General features: G+C 37.4%; 1 protein-coding gene and 2 long non-coding RNA genes across 4 annotated transcripts in view; 2 read left to right on the plus strand and 1 right to left on the minus strand.

Moving 5' to 3' along the window:
- LOC131253504 (putative wall-associated receptor kinase-like 16) overlaps window positions 1-21,602 on the plus strand; it is a 64,950-nt gene extending 43,348 nt beyond the window's left edge. Inside the window, exons 1-3 of one of the 2 annotated variants that reach the window (XM_058254531.1) lie at window positions 15,149-16,053; window positions 16,341-16,505; window positions 20,314-21,602. In XM_058254531.1, coding sequence (XP_058110514.1) covers window positions 15,174-16,053; window positions 16,341-16,505; window positions 20,314-21,497 — 2,229 coding nt within the window. In that variant the 5' untranslated portion in view covers window positions 15,149-15,173 and the 3' untranslated portion in view covers window positions 21,498-21,602. Of the gene's footprint in view, window positions 1-15,148; window positions 16,054-16,340; window positions 16,506-20,313 lie in introns of those variants that run through there. The other variant, XM_058254532.1, reaches the window with a different exon arrangement.
- Window positions 1,911-6,444, plus strand: LOC131253508 (uncharacterized). The gene is made up of 3 exons (XR_009175232.1): window positions 1,911-2,269; window positions 3,926-3,985; window positions 4,392-6,444. It is a non-coding gene; the product is annotated as an uncharacterized LOC131253508 (long non-coding RNA).
- LOC131253511 (uncharacterized) lies at window positions 20,130-20,424 on the minus strand. Its single transcript, XR_009175236.1, has 2 exons — window positions 20,296-20,424; window positions 20,130-20,255 (listed from the first exon to the last, which is right to left on the minus strand). It is a non-coding gene; the product is annotated as an uncharacterized LOC131253511 (long non-coding RNA).
- Window positions 21,603-22,192: the final 590 nt, after the last annotated feature.

Here is a 22,192-nt window from a genome sequence, read left to right on the forward strand (position 1 = left end):
CCTGAGTTCAGGCACTAGTTGGGGCCGAACAATGGCATGAAAATGGCCCCAGCTGAGGGCTAAAACTTAGTCCAGAAACAGTTCATAATCGGGCTCTGTTTGAGCTGCAACAAATCCCAGAAATCAGACTGATATCAGTCCGGAAATCCGGGTAAAAATGCCCCTGTTTTGGGCCGTTCCTTGGCAAGAAAAACGGCAGCCACCGTGCCTCTATTTAAACTCTGATGAGGGTTGAACATGGGCCCCACTTGTACAAGTTGAAAACCCAAACATGCCATAGAAAGCCTCAGGCCAAGCATTATATATACCTCAGTTTATAAACAAAAAGCCAAAAATAAGCAAACTTAATTACACCTTGTTAATACAACAAATCCATCTTTGAGTGCCTATAGATATACAACATCCTTAAAAACATAATGCAGCAGAACTCGAAGTCGACAACAACACTACATTCTTTTTTACTTGCGCATTAATACGTGATTTTGGATTTCTACTCTTACACTATTAGTAGAAAATCCAAAAACAGTTAAATGATATTCATGTGGATTTGAAAGAACTCTTTTGTTTTTTCCTAATACAACACAAAACATCCCCATTTGTTAACTTAGGAAAGTTATCCTTAATTTGTTCTTCTTTTTTTGTTTTTTTACAAATTTTAATTTATTTATTTTTCATATTTTTGATTTTTTTTTTTAATTTTCAAAAAAAAAAAAAAAACAAACAAAACAAAAATATGTTGTCGCATATGCAATTGCACATGATCAAATATGCAATTCAATAAAGTTGCTTGTCACAAATAAAAAAATTCTTATTTATTGCAATGTGATTGAACCACATTATCACAGACTACATTTAATGTAGCAATGTTGCCAATGTCGACGATGAAGAATTCAAAGAGCTTCATAGATTTGGAGTAGTTATCCTAAGGAAGACAGTGATCAACCTCATCATGTCTTTCCCTGAGTTAAATTTCAAGAAATAGATTCGGAGTAGATATTTTCTTTTAAGAATTGAATGGCCGTTTTATTTATAGTTTCACTATAGTTGATGGAACCATTGAAATCCTTCCATACTTTTAGAAGCTCTTGAAAATCTTAGATATTCATAATCTTGTTATTCCTTTTCTTTTGTAATTCAATATAGCAGTGTTGTTCGCCTTTTTGTACTTCCCAAGGTTCTGTCTCAGCTTTTGAAAGACTGTTGCTAGTTAATAAATAATTTATTTACTATACATGCATGCGATTCCCTTTTTATCTGATGCTCAATAATTTATCTGAAAACCAACAGTAATTTAATAAAAAGACAGGACTTTTGGAAAGGGGGAAAAAAAAAGAAAAAAAAAAATAATCTTGGTTGTCTTTGAGTCAACCGGCACACATTCATCTACCAAGCTTCATTCATTCTAGACTAAAGTCAAATGAAGGAGAAACAATGGTATTAAATAAACTATATGGTTAATGTAGAGATCAGTCTTGTATTTGCCTTTTGAAATAGAAATATGATTGCTAGGAGTAGGAAAGAGAATTTGGTTTTAAAGATGTATTTGGGAGGCAGACAGTCATGTGAACAGACTTGCGGTGGGTGACTGGATTGGAGCTAGTCATCTCCGATGCAATGCCTCTGTTGTATCTGAGCCCTTGTCAGCCCTCTCTGTATTTATGTTTCTCTTTCTTTAAAATAAAATCATCACTGATGTTTGGGAGAATGTCCTTTCATCTGCTATTGGAATGCAGGTTGTATAGGCACCTCCTCATTGTAACTTTCTCTGTTTGAGGTCCCACCTCCTCATTGTAAGTACTAGCAAATTTCTAGATGTAGCAAGTCTTATAGTTCCCCTGAAAACCAAACTTTTGCAGGTTCATCTTTTAGATGTTTTTAAAGAAGTGCCATCGTTGCCTTGAATTTGTTCACTGTTTGTCAACTTTGGGCTGCACTGAGTTTGTTTTCTTCCAAGTTCTTCCAGGCAGTCTCATCTGTCATTATGCATTTTCTAGTGAAACTTTTATGTAATTGTGTTAAAATGCAAACCTTTCTACAATTACGGCCATGCTTTGAGAATCTCACCTAAATCTCTCTTTTCTCTATTGAATTTCTTACTTGTTTGTAGGTCCTTATGGTTCATGAAGACATCTCCCATGTATAGCTTGAATTGATTCCCATGATTCAGGAAATACTTACTCAATGGATTATTCTCCACTTGGTGGGAACAACACCATCTGAGTCACCACTTTTGGAGGATTTTAGCTCCGCCTTTCGTCATTGCGCATTGGTAACTGCATGTTATGCTTCTTGTACAGCTGGAGCATTTTTCTCTTAGTTCTCAGTTTCCTTATTGCTCCATAACTTAAATCACCTAATAGACAATTTGAAATTACTAGAGCCTGTTGGCTGAGACAATTTCTATGCAAGTACCTATTAGCCTTGTTATTTTTTTAGGTTCTTTTTTCAAGTTTGCTTGTTGCATTAATAAAATTTTGATTTGTGGTGTAAATGGACTTTCTTGGATGTTGGGTTTTGCTTTATCAGTTATTTGCTTGAGGAGGAAGATCTCTTTTTCCTTATGAGGTACCATAAGAAACTTCTTTTGCCTTTATACAAAGCACAAAATGTATCCTTCTTGTTGCTGAAGTGGGGGTCAAATTGGGTTGGGTCTGGAACCTTTATTGCAGTACATATGGACAAAACTAGACAAAATTCGGGTTCAACTTCCGAATTTGAAGTGTTGTGGCATATTTCTGCACATGGTATTGTTCAAAAGTTAAGAGAACTTTTAATCATCACATGTGGCATATTTCTGCATATGGTATTGTCAGATTTCTTAACTCAGCTCCTTGTTGAATCTCACAAATTTCTGTTACTACGAAGAATACTATACTCAGAAAGTTGTGCTAGTGTTTTTTTTTTTTTTTTTTTCTGGTTGTATTTATTAAATAGGTATGAGATGAGTTGCACTAGTAGGAGCCTCACCTACTTTGAATTGGGTGTGTAGGATGCTATCGAATTTGGTTGCAATTAAAAGTATACTAAAGTGGAAATAAGCAAAAGTACCTGGCAATCATATTCAAGGACTTGGCTTCCAGTTGCAACTATGCCACTTTCAAGTCAGATTGGAAAGGAATATGGTTCCAGTTTGAGGCTTACTTCTTCATTACAATCATTAGGGAACACCATTAGCTTAATTGTACATACAAACATGGGTTTTTTTTTTTTTCCTTCTTAAATCTTATTTTCATAAATGTTGTACTTCAATTTTTAAAGACAGTTGGAAACATATTCTCATGTGTCTCTAGTGTTTGTGGTTGATAGAAATTAAATGTAAAAGTTGATTTTTATTTTTCATTATTTGTTTTCCTTTAAGATTTACGTGTCCTTGGAGGGTGTGGAGCAAGAGAAGGTGGAAACTGTTTTCAAGCCTGTCTGTTGATATTAAATTCCATGACGTTCAAGGGAAGAATTACCGTTGTGCCATACTGAAGTTGAACAAGGAGATTGTGCCTAAGCAATGTAAGGTGGTTGTTAAGCCCAACCGAGTCATTGTCACACTGTCTAAAACTTCAGAAGGGAATTGGCTTGATTTGCACTTCAAAGAAGATAAGGTAAATGCCAATTTTTCATTTCCTCTTTCATTTCCTGTGTCTTTGGATGATGAAAGAACATATGCATGGCATGGTAAAAAAAGGCATTGTTATTATTATATGGCAATCCACATTACTGCTATCCAAGGAGTCAGCCTGTCTTTGGATGATGAAAACCGAAATTGATATTGTTTTGTGAATTATAGTTGAATGTATATGTCCACATGGGTACTTGGGAACCTTGGAGATTATCATCTTTGAACAGCTCTATACATTCCAACTTGTGTGGTTTTGTCTCGGAAATGGTTATAAGGTTTGTTTTATTATTTTGCAGTTTTATTATTTTGCAGTTGAAGCCAAATATGGATACATAAAAGGATCCAATGGCTGGAATTATGGATTTGATGAAGGTAAGTCCTGTATCCATTCTTTTCTTGGGAAATGTCCTATGCCTCAGCCTGAACTAGCAGTTTTTTTTTTGAGCCAACATTCTGTGCATATGAGTCCTAGCTTTTGTTGTGCCCCATTGTTGATTGGGTAAATGCTGTGGAAACCACCTCAGGGAGAAGATCCTCGCCATCTATAATTGCTTTCCTATAAATGGATGATTAAAAACCGAAAAGCAGTTATGCTAGCATGAAATGAACTGTCTGGATCACTGAAAAGCAGGCCTCAAGTGTCCGGCATGCTGACACAATTGAAAATTGCCCTTTTTTTCTATAGGCTGAGCATCATACATTACCTCCTTTTGTCAACCACCATGGATATCAAGGGGTTGCACATTCTGGATTAAGCTGAGAAAATGACCTGTTGCAGAACATGTATGAGGACGGAGATGATGACATGAAGTGGACGATTGCAAAAGCATGGACAGATGCAAGATCTGGGAAAACAGCTAACCCATTGCAGGGATACCGGTGAAATTCCCTTAGCCTGATGATCAAATGGTAGAAATAGGAGGTTTACCGGTAATGCATCTAGGAGTTTGATTATACTGAATGAGTGGTACACTTGTGAAAGTTACTCTAAGGGTGTCCTCAGATGTTGCTGCTGAAATTTAGCTACCAGATGAATTGCTTTCATTTAAGAAAAAACACCCATTTGAGCGACTAACTCAGATGTTGCTGCTGAAATTTAGCTACCAGATGAATTACTTTCATTTGAGAAAAAACTCCCATTTGAGCAACTAACTCATGAGTGGGCTTCATTTAATAAAATAAAATAAAATAAAAAGCTATTCACAAGGTAGTGCATCTGCTGTAGTCCAAAATCCATGTTGGTTAATTCTCTTCAACTATCAATTATTTATTTATTGTACACATTTGGCCTTGCTGATGATAGTACCAGCCTGATTTGTAGGTAATGACAGTGGTCCCCACCTGATGAGTGGCATGGATCTTGTTTGGATGTGTTACGTTTCCATCTCTAATTAGGGTAGCCTCTGCATTGCTTGTCAACCAAATAATCCCGATGCCCCTACTTAGGTGAGCCTTTGATATTGTGGACCCATTAGTGTGGAACGGTCAGCTTTCCTCAGTGGGAGCAACTGGTCGCAGAATCACTCGAACTTGTATCTATTAAAATCATAAAACGAAATTCGATATGTTTAAGAGCCTGTTTGCACACAACTGGTGTTGAACTGCAGATCAGTTGAATAGGATTAGAATTAGCTCCATCCATTCGTTTCAAGTGGGGAGATGAAAGAAAATTGGTAGGAGAACTGCTGGATTCTGCCAGCTTCCAGCTTCCATCCCTGAAAGTATTTGAGATGTGTGCACCGTCTCATATTTGAATCCCCTTTCCTGTGACAAATCTGAAAAACTTGGATTTTTTTATTTTTTATTTTATTTCTAATCCCATATTCTGTCATTCCTAACACACCTTCGGAATTTTAAATTTGGAGAAAATGAGGAGGTATGGCCAGAATTACCCCCTCAGTTCATGGAGATTGCCAGAGTGGATTAAAGGTAAAAGATGCCTTTTCTTTTGGTGTTAAACCAAAAAATGGTAACACCTATTTGAGATTGGACTATTGGCAGCAACAAAAGCCTGCTAAACAATGTAAGAAAAACAAGGAAAGAAACTAACTCTTAATAAAAACCCACTTAACTTCCACTAACGAGCTCAACAATGTATATCCATCCCAAGAAAATACAAGCAGGACTACATCTCCAACTCATCTATGAAAGGCTGAAAACCAATCACCGCCGTTAAGGGCCTGCAGTTCTATAGATAGCAACTCATTTATTCCTGCAACAACCTGCTACAGCCTACAGCTAGGCAAAGGTGAAATTCCCTCAGTCTTCTTTTTTTTTTTTTTTTTTTTTTTGATGTATTCTATTTGTATCACTTGTATTCTTACATAATCGTTTGCGATGTGTATTTTCAGGCAGTGGAGTAAGATATGTGGGTCCACTAAATTCGCTTAACAATTGGATGAATGTAGTAAGGAGTAACTATGAGTTGGTTCGATCATGTTGCTCCATGGATGGTGATCTTTGACGCAACATTTAGGTCTCAGGTGTGATCCCAATTTACCTACCCACAGAAAAAAGGGGGAAGAAACTACTATTTGGTGGAATATACAATATATTGGAGTTTTCTCCTATTGCTTTATTGGCATGGAGGGAGGGGCTGGAGCTGGCTTGACTTCGTGATATTAAGAAATAATTTGAGTATTAAAAGATTATGAGTCTTAATGCTTTCTAAATGTCCAACTAAGTCTTAAAAATTGATATAACAGAAAATATTAATCCAAACATGAAAACATGATACAACAGTTTCATGTTTTTATGTTTTATTTGGAGAATTCATCACTGTTACTATGTGCAACATTTTACTTTTCTGTTTGAGTTACAGTTCATTTACAGCAACATGGAGCACCTATGAAGTCTCCTGGTTCTTGGCTTCAACTCTAAGATGGTATGTCCTAAGGTCATAGGATCCAGCTGCGTATTGTGTTTTCTAAGATGTTTATGTTTTGCTTATAATTGTTGATGATTGGAGCATTGTGATGCTTTTATGTGATTAGATTCCATTCACTAAGTTTTCATGTTCAACTTGAATATAAAGAAATTGTTGCTTATTTTATATTTGCACTCAATGACACATACGTAAGAGCTGTTGTTGAACATGGATGCTTTACTCTAGGAAAGCATTGATAGGTTATCCCAATGACATATCCAGAATCCTCTGTTTCTCTTTGTTTTCTTCAGTTCTGCTCTTGAAAAAGAAAAAGCAAAAAAAAAAGAAGAAAAGATGGTGTTGTCGTCCCAACCAGCATTAGATCAAATTAGTTTTGTAGAAAACCAGAATGCCTCAGGTCAAGGATGGATGTAGTTTGTGTTTGTTTGGAAAAATGCGAATGTGAATATAATGAAATATATTGTAACAGGTGTATAACAGGAAATTTTGCCTGGATTTGGGGGGAAAAAAGAGACTTTTACCATGCAAATTTTCGTAGGAAAAAGTCTTAGCAGTGTTTTTTAGCTACGGAAATATTTGTAGATAAAAGTCTAACACACTTTTTACCTACGAAAATGTTCATAGGTAAAAGTCTTGGCAACGGTGATTTACCGACGAACTATTTCGTAGGTAAACCTCTTTGCCTACGAAATAATATCATTTACCTACGAAATATTTCGTAGGTAAAAGTCTTATTAACGTTTTTAATTTCGTAGGTAAACGTCTTACCATTGCCAACGATGACATTTTTCGTTGGTAAAAACCTTTAGCCACGGTGTTTTACCAACGGAATTATCGACGGAATTTTTCGTCGGTAAAGCTCTTTGCCTACGACATAATATCATTTACCTACAAAATATTCGTAGGTAAAAGTCTTAATAACGTTTTTAATTTCGTAGGTAAATGTCTTACCATTGCCAACGATGAGATTTTTCGTCGGTAAAAACCTTTAGCCACGGTCTTTTACCAACGAAATTATCGACGAAATTGTTCGTAGGTAAAGCTCTTTGCCTACGAAATAATATCATTTACTTACGAAATTTTTCATAGGTAAAAGTGAAATTTCTTGTAGTGGAGGAATAAGAATATACGACTCTCACACTTAGTAACTTGTCAGATTGAGTCACATTTTGTACCGTTGTCTCAAGTTGCTTGATCAATGATCTCCTATACTTTAATCAGATCCCTTTTGCTCCCCTGATCATGATGTCAATGCTTTGTCAAAGCTTCAGCTCCAAGATCAAACACCTTACATGTAGTGTTCCTCTGAAGTGGCCAAGGTGATGGAAAGTTAGTTAAATTTCCTACAAGTAATGTGAAGTTGTATTTCCTAAGGGATTCACCTATATGGATCTTCTAGAGAATTTAAACAATGGTATGCCTATAGAGGTTGAGTTTAATTTCTAAAAAATATGAGAGTTCAAGCACATCTTCAAAGTAGAGGTTGGAATCCTTATTAGAGTGTTAATTTTAAGGAAGATGACTTACAACTCAATGGTATAGAGGTTTGGGATAAGGGATATGATCATATAATCACTTAAGCTTTTATTGCTCCAAAAACACATTCAAAAGCCTAAGAACCAACTTAGTTGATCGAAATCCAACAATGTAAGATTACGGACATCTAATTTAATTTACTCGTGCGGTACTGTAGTGAACAATAGTGATCAATACTTGTTACATTAAATGTAAGAGTTATATTTGGTGTGGTCAACTTGAGCGTTAGATTTGCCTCATTTTTTGGATCATGTCTTGCACTGATCTGTGAAAATGGATGGACGACGTGGATAAATAGATATATCACGGTGGGCCCCACAGGAGCGCTGGTCGGACGGCTTATTGTCCGAGTAGAGGTCGGACACAATTTACTTTTCAAAATGGCCTAATTTGACTAATTACCTGATAACCTTGCCTCCACAAACATATATGACGACCTAATTTGGCAGTATTTGATTGGGTTGCATGTTTTTATCAAAGATGGGCTCGGCCGAGTCCACCATCGACCTAATAACTTTCAAACATTCTTTGTTTGCATGGGCTCATCTTTCATAGTGTGGCATGTGGCCCAATGAAATATCGTCATGTCAAGTAGCCACGGCCGTCTATGGTAGTAGGGTCACTTTAGAATGGACATACTTATATTCAAAATGTAATGTCGTGGTTAATAGGGAAGTTGATTGGGTGCAACCCCTCCATTTACTCAAGTTAGTATATGCACAAAGTGGCTGGATTTTATTAGACCGCAAAATGTTGTCAGAGAAAGGGTCCATAGTGGATTAGGTGAGACCCCAAATCACCGAGGTGGTTAAGACCCCTAACTGTGGGGCTCATAGTGATGTGTGCCTTAAATCCACACCGTCCGACCATTTTCAAAGCTTATTTTAGGGCATGATCCCAAAAATGAAGCATGCCCAAATGTTAGGTGGACCACACCATAGGAAACAATCATGATTGAATCCCAACCGTTAAAAACTTCACGAAGTCCACCTGAATGTTTATTTGCCATCCAACATGTTGATAAGGTCACAAAGACCTATATAAAGATGCCACAAGAATTTGCTCACAATAAGTTTTTAATGGCCAACTACTAGCTACTATTTTCTATACTATGGTCCATCTAAGATTTGGATCTACTTTGTTTTTTACATCATGTCCTAAAATGAGTTTTCAATACAAATGAGGGCCTGGATGTAGTCATATACATCAAGGGGAACCCCGTGGTTAGGTTCCATGCATTTTGGTCAATGTGGGATCCACTGTAGTGGTACCCAAAAGGCCCAATAGGGCAGGCCCCACAGCATATGCCATCCAATTAAATCACACCATGTTATTCTAATGCCAGTGTCAGTATAGGCTAAGTAATACCAATAGGGGTGCACATCGAACTGGTAAAACCATAGAACCGGACCGGAACCGACCAAATGGTCCGATTTGGTCTGGTTCTAGAGTGCACCAGTTCCGGTTCTGGTTCCAAAAATCAAAGAACCGATTACATAGGTTCGGTTGTCGGTTTAGGGGTATGTAGAACCAAACCGAATTGTGAATCGAACCGTAGAACCGAACCTGGAACCGAACTTGGAACCGAACTAGGAACCCTTTGATTGTTTCCATATTTGACTCATGATTTATAGTTTATAATTCAACATTTGATTGTTTCTATAAATGTATTTTTGCACACCTTATATAATATCTAAACCATTCATCAAATTGATCACAACATGCATGGACATGAGCTAAATAATAAAATAAAACATGCAATTGGGTTGGATTATAAAAAGTCTAGAATCGTGGAACCGATCCGAAACCGAACCGGTTTTAACGGTTCGGTTCTGGTTCGGTTCTACAGTGATAACGGTCTAGTTCCGGTTTCGAATATCCTAGAACCGTTAGGAATGGTTTGGTTCTAATTTCACCCCAGAACCGGACCGAACCGACCTGCGTGCACTCCAAAATACCAATCCACATTAGTTGTCTACAGTGAAAACTAGTTCCCAACAGAAAACAGCGCCATTTTATTGATGACGTATTTTTCATGAGTAATCTTCCCATTGATTGCTCATTTTTAAAATATACTGACCATGATGGACCATGTTTGGATAAAAAGTTAAAGAGCCAATCTTTTTGGATTTTAAAAATCATGACTCTTCTTCCATCAGTTTTTATTTTTTATTTTTATTTTTTATGTCAAAGAGCATATAAAGTTAAAGAGCAATCATGACTCTCCTTCCATGATAGTGGTCCGACGGGCGACCTTCCTTTTTTCTTTTTTCTTTTTTTGTTTGGTGGGAATCTACGCTTTCAAGGGACTACCACTTTACTTTTATTTTATTTTTTAAAAGTTAAAGAGCATAAAAAGTTAAAGAGCAATCATGACTCTTCTTCAATGACAGTGGTCCGACGGGCGACCTTTTTTTTTTTTTTTTTGTGGAATCCACGCTTCAAGGGCCCGCAACTTTGCTTTTATTTTATTTTATTTTAATAATTTTTATTTTAAATCCACCCTATCTTTTTTGTATCGACGACAATGAGACAACGTACAAGGCCTACCACTTGTACCATGCCTAATTTCTGACTAAGTGGGTCTCATTCATCCAGCACCTAGCACTTGTCGTAGAACGCCCAAGCTTGTAGGGTCCACCATATCTTATAATATTTAAAATCCACTCCGTCCATCAGCTTCAACCCTCGTGCTAGGACCTGCAACCAAAAATAAAATAAAATGCCACAACCCATTCATTTGATAGCAATCAATTGGATGGTCGGGATTTTATTTTATTTTTAAATCAGTATGAATTTGGGTGGTTGAGATTGCTTAATCAGTGTGAATTTGGATGACCTGACAGTATAAAATGGTAAATAAATCAAGCCGAATCGGACTGCCATGTACCACCCGTGGTGTGTTTACGTCACCAAGTTCTGTGGTCCCCACCATGATGTGTGTATTATATCCTAACCATCCATCCATTTTGGAAGATCGTTTTAGATAACGAGTCTACAAATAATGCAGATCCAGACCTTAACTGGACCACACCACATAAAGCAATGTCACAAGTGAAGCCTACTGTTGAAACTTTCTTAGGGCCCACCATGATGTATATTTGCCATCCAAACTGTTCATAAAGCATAGCCAAATCTCAGGTGAACCACACAACAGGAAACTGCATTGATCAACCGCTTGAAAACTTCTTATGGGCCACAAAAGTTATGGACCAAGCTAATTTTGCATGGTCCCTTCATCTAGGTATGTGTGACCTTACCAAAATGTTGGATGGCAAATAAACATTCTGATAGCCCTCAAAAAGTTTTTAATGGTGGGTATTCAATCACTACTATTTCCCTGTGTGGTCAACCTGAGATTTGATATTCTTCAATTTTAGGGATAATGCCCTAAGATGAGCTTTTAAAATGGATGGACGGAGTGGATGTAAAGAACATACATGACGGTGGGCCCCACAGTCAGGGATCGACCATAGCCACGCCCCTTTTCCGCGGCTGGCGGGGGTAGGATGCAGTCCACATCCATTTTCCACGGACGTAGATTATTCAAAGTCTCATACGGTGGGCCCCACGTAGCCCTTGCCCTGCCAGTCCGTCCTGGCAGCGGTTCCGCCTGTAATCGACTTTTCCACAAACATGCAACAGTGACGTGCAGCATTTACAAAAAATGGCCAAAAAATCCGGTGACAAAATGACGAAAATGTCATTTTTACTCTAAGAAGGAACGTGCACACATTGGATTGAGCATAACTTTCCATTTTATTAAATGTTAAACATTGGATGTAAGTTGAGCCACCTATTGAAGGAATTATGTGGTATCCAAGTAGTAGATTTCTGTAGTCCTCCTGCTACTATGAAGATTATGATCTGACAATCTGGACTGTTGATATGATGGGAGTACAAAGGATGGAACAAGCCCTAAATGCCCATCAAATTGTGTGCCATCAAATAGATGGTTTGGATCTTTTATCCATGAGATCCCTTTGAAAAGAATCCACTCATTGATTGTAATCAACTTATATAATAGAGGGTTGGATGGCGTTTGATTTTAATCAGGTGTGAAAGTATTTTGCAGTTCAACCTTGGGAGTTTTATAGTCTCATAGTTGATTCCAACACTAATAAACGAGGGGGTAGCATCATGATTATAAAAATATTAATATATAAGATATACATGTTTTTCTTTTAATGTTTTTTGCAAAACTCTTCGTAATAAAATTTGAATGACCATTCAATAATGTCTTAGAAAAATTTCCCGTGCATCATCACCGTGAAATGATCATCTACAATCTTCTATATACCATCTACATGATCTGATGTTAGATGTTATTAGGCTGCTTTTCTAGCATGCTTTTGGCCCAATTGAATGAATTTACACCTAAGTTAATGTCATATCATTTTTAGTGTACAATAATAAAGTAATATGAATATTAGAGTCATATACAATACTAACATACGCAACAATTGCAATGGAACAGATACATCACTTGCAGATAATAATTGGTCTTGCATCTCATGCAGCTTAATTGACACCTGTGAATTATTAAGCTTTCGTCATTAATGTAGTTATCACAATGGTTTTATCCATTCAACCAATGATCTATCCCTGCTACAACATATAGGCTTGTATGATCTGACTGGATACTAGCTGATTGTGTCTGTCACTGTGAGATCTCATCTAGATTATCTTATAAATTAGGAGATACATATTATATGCATATGCATCTCAGTATAATTACTCTAGTTGTACCGTAACAATAGTTCAGACACCAGAAGCTAGCGGACCAAACTTTTAATCGATCCAGTATTGGTCACATCTTAGCGTGACAGTACTGAAAAACAATGTTTATGCATATAAATCAGTGTGGAATAATCACATGCACATGTACAAAAGAAAAAAAAAAAAGTGTATTAATATTAGAACAGCAGGAGGCAAAAAGTCTAATAGGAAGTGTCTTACACTCCGCGCTACCCAACCCATTTGCCATCTACTTATGTCCATACTGTTGGCACTTTATGTGTTTTCTGTCACATGTGGTGTGTACAGGTATACTAGAATTGATATAGCAGTTCAATTCAAATCGATCAACTTTGACCCCAAGCACCGAAATAAGTAGATACGTCCAATATAAATGTTTATGATTTTTTTATTTTTATTTTTGGTTACCTTGTTAGTACACACCATGTCAGTACACACACTCCATGTTAACCACCCTCACTAGGGATCGATACCAAGACCTCAAGTGTTGAAACGAGGTATCTCCACTCAGTCTACCAGTTGAGCTATGGATCTGGGTGTTAAATATATATGATTAGAATATGAGAAAATTGGTTGCCAACTCAGTCACTTGCAAAAGTTTTGTAATGATCAGGCGATAATCAGAGGGTAGAGTTCTTACTCCGACAATAGGTTGCACTTTGCATTTCACAATAAAAGGCTTTTCAGTATACCAGTGTAATTAAATAAAATGAAACTTACAATCAGTTGCTAAGAGCGACTGCAAGAATGTATTTCTTAAAAGAACTATTTGATATTAGATAAGGATCAAGTCCAACGTATAACCGTGGACCTATAATATTATCGCTACTCCTATAATAACTTCAAATAAAGTAAATTGATATATTTGGTTGGATTAGTGTGAGACTTATTTCTCTGTTAATTTCGTCAACTATTTATGAATTTTTCCTACTGCTTTCCTTCACATATTTTATTTAATTCGGTAGTTACGGTAGTCAAAGAGTCTCTATCTATATCCTTCTCTTGTAAAGTTTTTCTTTCTTATTGTTTAGGTTTTTTTTTTTTCCTTCTACCAAGCCCTGTATTTTTATTTTTCGATCACCGCTCATTTTTTACTATTTACTCACGGTCGGATGCTATAGGACCCCACCGGAACTGGAGCTATTTACTATTAGATCGGATCTAGGGCGCAAACAGGTGGCGGATTTCGTGTAGCCCATGCAACCTGAATCTCCGTGGGCCCACTGCAATATCATGTGACATCCACTCAATCTATCAGTTTTGTCCACACATATTATAACATGAGACGAGAAATGGAGGAGATCTAAATTTCAAATGGACCAGACCACAGGAACCAAATGAACCAGTGGTGATGGAATGCTCACCACTAAAAACTTCCTAGGGGCCACTAAAATGTTTATTTGACATCTAACCGGTTGATAAGGTCACATGGTACTGGACGAAGGGAAAACACAAATATCAGCTTGATTCAAAACTTTGGTGGCCTCCAAGAATTTTTCAATGGTAGACATTCAATTTATACTGTTTCCTATGGCGTGGTCCACTTGAGCCTTTTAAATGCTTCATGAATTTAAAAAAAAAATAAATCAGTACTAAGCCTCCTGAGTTAGGCAGTATGCAATCCGCTTCCTTCTTTGACGGACTCCTTTCCTAAAATTTTGGTGCGAGTTCGGGCTACAGTTGCCAACGTTCCACGTTTAGCCATCTTCCAACCCCGGAGGTTTCTAGGCATGTTCCAAAGCTCACTACAGGTTACATCAAGCCAATAGTCATTAGTCAGTATCAGGGAAGCGGATCGCGTCCTGCCCCTATGTCGCCACCATGATACATGGGCTTCATCCATGCCGTTGATCAAAATTTAAAGATCATTCTATAGCACGAAAAAATAAATGAGGTCGATCCAAGGCTCAAGTGGACCACACCACAGGATACAGAGACGATGATGATCCCCACTGTTGAAACCTTCCTAGGACCCCTCATGATGTTTACGAAAAATCCAAGGTCACACAAATGTCAGATTGAGCCAAAACTTTTGTGGCCCCAGTAAGTTTTTAGTATGGACCACTTGAGCCTTTGATCTGCCTTATTTTTAGGTTCATACACTAAAATGATATGGAAAATTGGATGAACGGCATGGATAAAACCCATACATTACGGTGGGTCCCACAGATCCCTCTCTGGACCGATTCCTTCCAGGCGGAGTAGGACGCAATCCGCTTCCCAGTATCAGTCAATCGTGGGCCCCACTTTTAGAAACTCGGAGCAAGTGTGGCCCGAGGTTCACTGATGTTTGGTCTATTTATAGGACCATCTCTCACCTACTGTCCACAGATATATTTTGAGAGAGAGAGAGAGAGAGAGAGAGAGAGAGAGAGAGAGATGGGTTTTTATCTGTTGCTTCAGCTCTTATGTCTAGCAACAACAATAAAAGCATTATCATCACAACCTCTCGTGACAACGAAGCCGGGCTGCCTTCACAAATGCAGGAACGTTGACATTCCCTATCCGTTTGGCATCGGCAAAGGCTGCCACATTGGCATGAGAGGCTTCAATTTCACCTGCAACCACACTTTTAAACCTCCGAAACCATTTTGGGGAAAGCATGAGGTAGTCAACATATCATTAGCGTCGGGCATAATGAAACTTTCAAACGATATGAGCTACGAGTGCTACAACAAGACGGGAGGATTGGACAACTACTCCGACAATGGGCTCAGCTTGTATGAAAATTACTCATTCACATTCTCAAAAACCCTTAACAGATTCATGGCCATCGGTTGCAATAACGTTGGCTTGATTTATGACTTATCCGAAGTTGACTTGCTTCTTGGTAGTTGTTCATCATTGTGCACAACAAATGATAGCGCGACCGACGGCACTTGCTCTGGGACAGGATGTTGCCAAACCAAAATCCCAAAGGTTTTCAAGAGATACGAGGTGTCTGCTAATAGATTGTTATGGAGAAATGGCTCAAGTTTCAGTCCGTGCAGCTTTGCATTTCTGGGGGAAAAAGATGCGTTCAGCTTCAAACGTTCGGATCTGAACGATACCAACTTTTTAAAAAGAAACAAAGCCATTCCGGTGGTGGTTGACTGGGCCATCGGAAATGAAACATGCGAGATCGCACGGAAAAACTCGGCCACCTTCGCTTGTGTGAGTGAGAATAGCGACTGCTACAAATCGACTAACGGCCTGGGTTACCGTTGTAATTGCTCGAAAGGCTATGAGTGGAATCCTTATCTCCATGAAGGGTGCCAAGGTATGATGATCCTTTCCAAGTCTATTTATTATCCCATGAAAATGATTAGGCACACCGTGTGGTCGTGAAAATGATCTGTAATGGACACGTACAAAGTTCCATCATCGATCTTAACTGTTAATTACTTGGGTGCTGCCCACTCTTTCGGTCTTAATTTATATATAAACTAGACAGTTCAAATAGTGGATCGTTAGAGTCAGTTTGATCCAATTAATGATCCTAACCATCCCATCAATGTGATGTAAATTACTGATTTATAACCGTTGCTTGTGATGGCTGATTTGTAGATATCGACGAGTGTGATGAGGATCACGAGAAGAAACTTTGTCAACATGGTTGCAAAAATCTTCCAGGAAAGTATTCTTGTTTCTGTCGAAAGGGCTACAGACTCCACGAAGATAACAAATACTGCATTAAAGATACAAAATTTCCAGTACTCGATTTTGTTCTAGGTAATCATTCAATTCCAATTCACATTCTAGTTCTGGAACTTGATGGTCGATTAGAAACTTGGTCAAGTCAACTACGCTTGAAATAGAAAGAAAGTAGTATTTCATGATTTTTCAGCACCATTTTATAAGCTTTTTTGTTTTTAATAATGTAAACCCATACATATTTTAGCCTAATTAGATAGAACCACCGAAAAAAAAGAAGAAAAAAAAAGGAAAAAACTTCAGGAGTCAGCACTTGTATTTTTCTTAACACGGTTGCTCCATTTTTTTATTTTTTATTTTCGAAATGACAAAATTATTCATAATCAGTTGTAACCTTTCGTATATTTTTTTCTAAGAACATCCGACTCACCTTAACGGTGAACAAGAGCCGTAATATGAAGCATCTTACCATGCAAGAGATTAGTTCACCACCTGATTCATGATTTGGATCTATCAAAAGTGGCTTGCCAAAAATCATGATAATCAAAATCTCAGGTAGCGCATGGCACAGGAGCAATTGGTATGGAACACCCATCATTAATATTTTTGTAGTACACACCTTGGTGTTTATATGCCATCAAATTCATTAATTTGATGTTGATCATTAAATGAAAGAATTTTCAAAATCACGGTATTTCAAAACGCAGGTGAGCCATAAAATGTGAATTTAGTGGTTTTTTTATGGGTTAGTCCAAACTAGGGGTGGTGTACCTGATGAATGGCATGGATTGTATGCGCATCAAAACATTCACCAAGGTTAGTGAAAGTAACCCTGGTAGTACATAGGCCAGTTACCAAAGTGTCTTCTCGCATAAAATGGTATCATGATCAGAAGAGTTATAGGAGGCTGCATATGATGTCAGGCACACACAAAATGTATATGTGGCATATTTTAACTCAAAACAGAACCGACTATATATATTTTATATCCCACTGTCTCCAAGTCATAGTCCTAAGATCAGATTCGTTGAACAATCATTGTAACCTGTGATTTGTGGACCCTTGTTTGTGGAAATAGGACGGTTGGATTTTTTTCATTTTTAACCATTCAATGTATGTCCATCAATCCAATTTTCAAATAATCTTAATGGTTGGTTCATAATACATCTACACCGGGTTCCATATTTTGGAAGGTTCATTTTGACTACTAGCATGTATCGTGTGCAATTTCTATGTAATTTCTCAGTGTTTGTGAATCATCCATTACATGACCTTCCTCCCACCCTCTCTTTCTTTCTCACGACACTCCTCTCACAACTCTCTGCCTTACAACTCCACTGTCAACAGGCCAGATCATTTTCCACAATAATTGGATGGTCTAGATCGTTGTCCATTGACTTTTAAATGTTCTAGATTGTTGTCAACCATAGTTGGATGGTTCATATCACTGTTTATAGATTTTTGTATGGCCCATATTGCTTCACACCATCACTGGACGGTCCAGATCGCGTCCACATCCCACATCAATAGATAATCTAGACCACTAACCATGGACTTTTGAATGGCCTAGATCACTTTTCACCATTATGGACAGGTCCAGATTGCTATCCACTGACTTTTAAATGGTCCAGATTGCTGTCCACCATATCCTTGGATGGTCTACATAATTGACCATGGGTTTTAAACAGTCCAAATTGTTCTACACCATCATTGAATGGTCCAGATAGCTGTCCGCGGACTTTTGAATGGTGTAGGTTCTTGTCCAGCATCATTGGATGGTCCAGATCCTTTTCTACATCCCCTTTTGAACGGATGATTACTTTCTAATATAATTCGAGGCGAAATCGGATTGCCTACTGAGTTACTTTTACGCTTTTATTTTACTGAGTAAACTAAGTTGAGCCCACTGTGAATGTATGTTGTTTATCGACACCGTCCATCCGTTTTTCCCGCTAATTTTAACGGTTAAGCCCAAATTTGAAGTATATCCAAAGCTCAAGTGGACCATACCACAGGAAATAGTGTGGAATAATGATTTCCACCGTTGAAACCTTCCGAGGGTCCACGGTAATGTTGATTTGTCATCCAATCTGTTCATAAGATCACAAAGTCATGGATGAAGAGAAAACACAAACATCAGATTTATACAAAACTTCTGTGGCCTCCAAGAAATTTTCAATGGTAGAGGTTCAATCACACTGTTTTCTGTAGTGTGGTCCACTTGGGTTTTGGATATGCTACTTTTTTGGGATCAAACACTGAAATTATCTGTTACATTGGATGAACGGAGTGGATAAAATAAATAAATAACAGTGGACCCACAGAGTTTACTCAATACGCTGAGTTACTCAATACGCAATCCGCTTCCACTGAACTTTCTAGATTGTCGTTCATTTTGATTGGACGGCCCAGATGAGGAAGCAACGTCGCGTGCCTTTCATCTGAACAACTAAAATATCCAATGTATTAGGTGGGCATTTATGTCAATTTGGTAGTAGAGAAGGTATTCCCTTAGTTTGCATTTAAGGGCTAGTTTTTTCTTTTAAACAAGATAAGGTCAAACTGAAAATATGGTGCTGACTTCTTAATTTTATTTATTTATTTATTTTGGATGGTTACTAAAAAGTGGGTGGATTTCATAGAAAAGACTAACTATTATTCACATCCAACCATTGATTTATTTTTCTGGACATTTGTTTATCTTTACTTATGCATTCATTATAATTAATTTTTACATTTTAGGAGGTTTAGTTGATTAATAATACAATAGGTGGTGTGCCCCCACGTTTTCAAAAAATAAGGATATAAATCAAATGGCCGGGTCCAGCACTTGTTAGCTGGAAACATGGTCTAATAGTATAGAAAATAGCGAGGGCCTTTACTCTCTCGACATTTTAGATGCCCTATGCACACCTCTATGTGCCTCATGTGCAATCGTTGTAGAATAAACTTATTCTCTCAGCCTCTGCAATAGCAATCCATTACTTTTCATGTAGAAAAAGAAGGCGTTACTCATGGTACATGTAGCTTGTTTCCATTGATCTAAAACATCGATATGATAAACCCTATTGTGAGTTGGCGTGCACTGAAATTTTTTCTAGAGAGGAAGATCTTTAGCATTTGATCTTTTGTGTGCCCTTTGTCAAATATTGAATGTGTGAAATTTTTTATTTACTTATGTTCATAGATATTAGAAATTTATTTTTATTTAAGCTGGGTTTGATAGAAACATACATAGCCTTACTACTCACCTGCCTATAAAGAGAAATTTTAAATATTTTTTAAAAGATTTTTGTTGTATTTGTGTCTTGTTTGTATTTTACCTTATTTTGGCCCTTCCTATCTGATTTTTCAGGATGACATATCTTATATCATTGTTTACTCGAAGTTTGGGCAATATGAACCTAGTTGCCCATCTATGATTAATTCTTCTTTAAAAAAATAGAAAAGAAAAAGGGCAATTTCAATTCCTATTTCATTTCAAGTCCAAAAATTCTCCTTTCCTAAGCTCAAAATTACCAGATCAACCATTCGAGCAGTTATATAGATTGAATTAAAGCCACAGACAAAAACTCCTCAAATTATCAAGGTTAAAACAATAAGTCTCAACATTTAGATCCATACAGATTATTTGCTTGCAAATTGACAAAGGTGAAATGGGCAATTGACAACATGTAAAAATCAAATTGCCCAACTGTCCTAATGTATCATTTGGATGGTAATGACAAGCTTAGGCAAGTGAGACATGTACAACAGGCATGTTCTCAAACAATAAATTTATAGTGGTCTAAAAAGATCATTTTATTAGAACATGCCTAACATATAGCTCTCATCTTCTAGGCATATTATCAACATCTAATTCACTTACCTTTGAATGTCTATGCAGGCATCGGCTTAAGTCTCTTACTCATACTCATTGGTGGTCCTTCCTTGTATTGGGTATGGAGGAAAAGAAAGCTCATCAAACTCAAAGAGAAATTCTTTCAACAAAATGGAGGTTTGCTATTACAAGAAAAGATATCATCTTGTCAATCATTCGCTGAGCTGTGCAAAATCTTTACTACAGAAGAACTGGAAAAGGCAACACAAAACTATGACAAGAGCCAAATTGTTGGTGAGGGAGGTTATGGTACAGTTTATAAAGGAATTTTACCAGACAATAGAATCGTTGCTGTTAAAAAGTCCAAAATAGTGGATGAGACCCAAATTGAGCAATTTATAAATGAGGTCCATGTCTTATCTCAGATCAACCATAGGAACATTGTGAGGCTCTTGGGTTTTTGTTTAGAAGCAGAAGTTCCCATCCTAGTGTACGAATTTATTTCCAATGGAACCCTCTCCCAGCATATCCATGGTGAGGGCTATAATTCATCAATTTCATTGGAAAACCGTCTAAGGATTGCTGCAGAAACTGCAGGGGCACTTTACTATTTACACTCTGCAGCTTCCACACCCATCTTTCATAGAGATGTCAAATCTGCTAACATACTCTTGGACGATAATTTCACAGCGAAAGTGTCGGATTTTGGAGCTTCGAGATTGGTTCCATTAGACCACACTCGGGTAACAACATTAGTGATGGGAACATGGGGATACTTAGACCCAGAGTACCATCAAACCGGCCAATTAACAGGAAAGAGTGATGTTTATAGCTTTGGCATAGTTCTTGTGGAACTCTTGACAGGTGAGGGGACCGTTTCTTCCACTAGATCCCAAGAAAATAGAAGCCTTTCCAACTACTTCCTCTCATCGATGAAAGAGAATCGGCTCTTTGAAATTTTAGAGGAACGAGTTCGAGATGAAGGGAGAGAAGAACAGCTTATCGCAGTTGCTCAGCTTGCTGAGAGATGTTTGAAACTTAAGGGGGAAGAACGACCTACGATGAAAGAAGTGGTGGCAGAGCTAGAAGGTTTAAGAAGGTTTCATGAACATCCTTGGGATTCAAAGAAGCATAAAGAGACTGAGAATTTATTAGGCGAACCTGGATCTTCACGGGGCTACAATAGCAATGTAATAAGCGAATATAGTGTGGATGGCCACGTCCTATCAACACTTACGACAGGGCGTTGATTAGCGTACATTTCATTTCCATTAAGGGCCAGTTTGTTTCGCCAATTAACACAAAAATGTAAAGGAGATGGGGAATGATTACAAATTACTTTACCTATTTCCTGATATTAACTGCATTTAATTGTTACTTTACCTAAAAAAATCACTTAGATTTTATCTTCGGCTATTATAATGATGGTTGAGAAGGAAAATACTTACATTATCAAATATAAGTGGGATGAACGGTAAAAAAAATAAAAATAATTGAATGGATAGGATTGTCTTGTGGTTATATATTTAAATGTTGCTAACAGTCTTAGTGCTAATGCATGGGTGGACCTGATCAGTGCATTAGTCAGCCATATGTTCTATGGGTGGTACTCGTATTCAATTCCCAAAATGAAAAACTAGTGTATGCAAATCACCAAAATGGTTGTAAATAGTGGCTCCCTGTCTTAATATGGTGTCCGACTTAACATTTTGGGTAGAATAGTGTTGTATTGTATAAAGGGAGATGTTTTTCATGCACTAGCACTGCACCAAAATCTGACGCATGGAAGGACGTGAGGTCAAGCACCATCTTCCTCGGGGGATAAATGTTCCTAATCCACAAAACTTCTCACTCTCACAAAAAAACCTTGAATCCATAAAGAAAAAAACAAGAAAAATATAAATAAATTCTATAAAATTCGTAATTTGATTGATATCTAAATAAA

This window comes from Magnolia sinica, chromosome 8 (genome assembly GCF_029962835.1).
Source record: "Magnolia sinica isolate HGM2019 chromosome 8, MsV1, whole genome shotgun sequence".
NCBI classification, from domain to species: domain Eukaryota; kingdom Viridiplantae; phylum Streptophyta; class Magnoliopsida; order Magnoliales; family Magnoliaceae; genus Magnolia; species Magnolia sinica.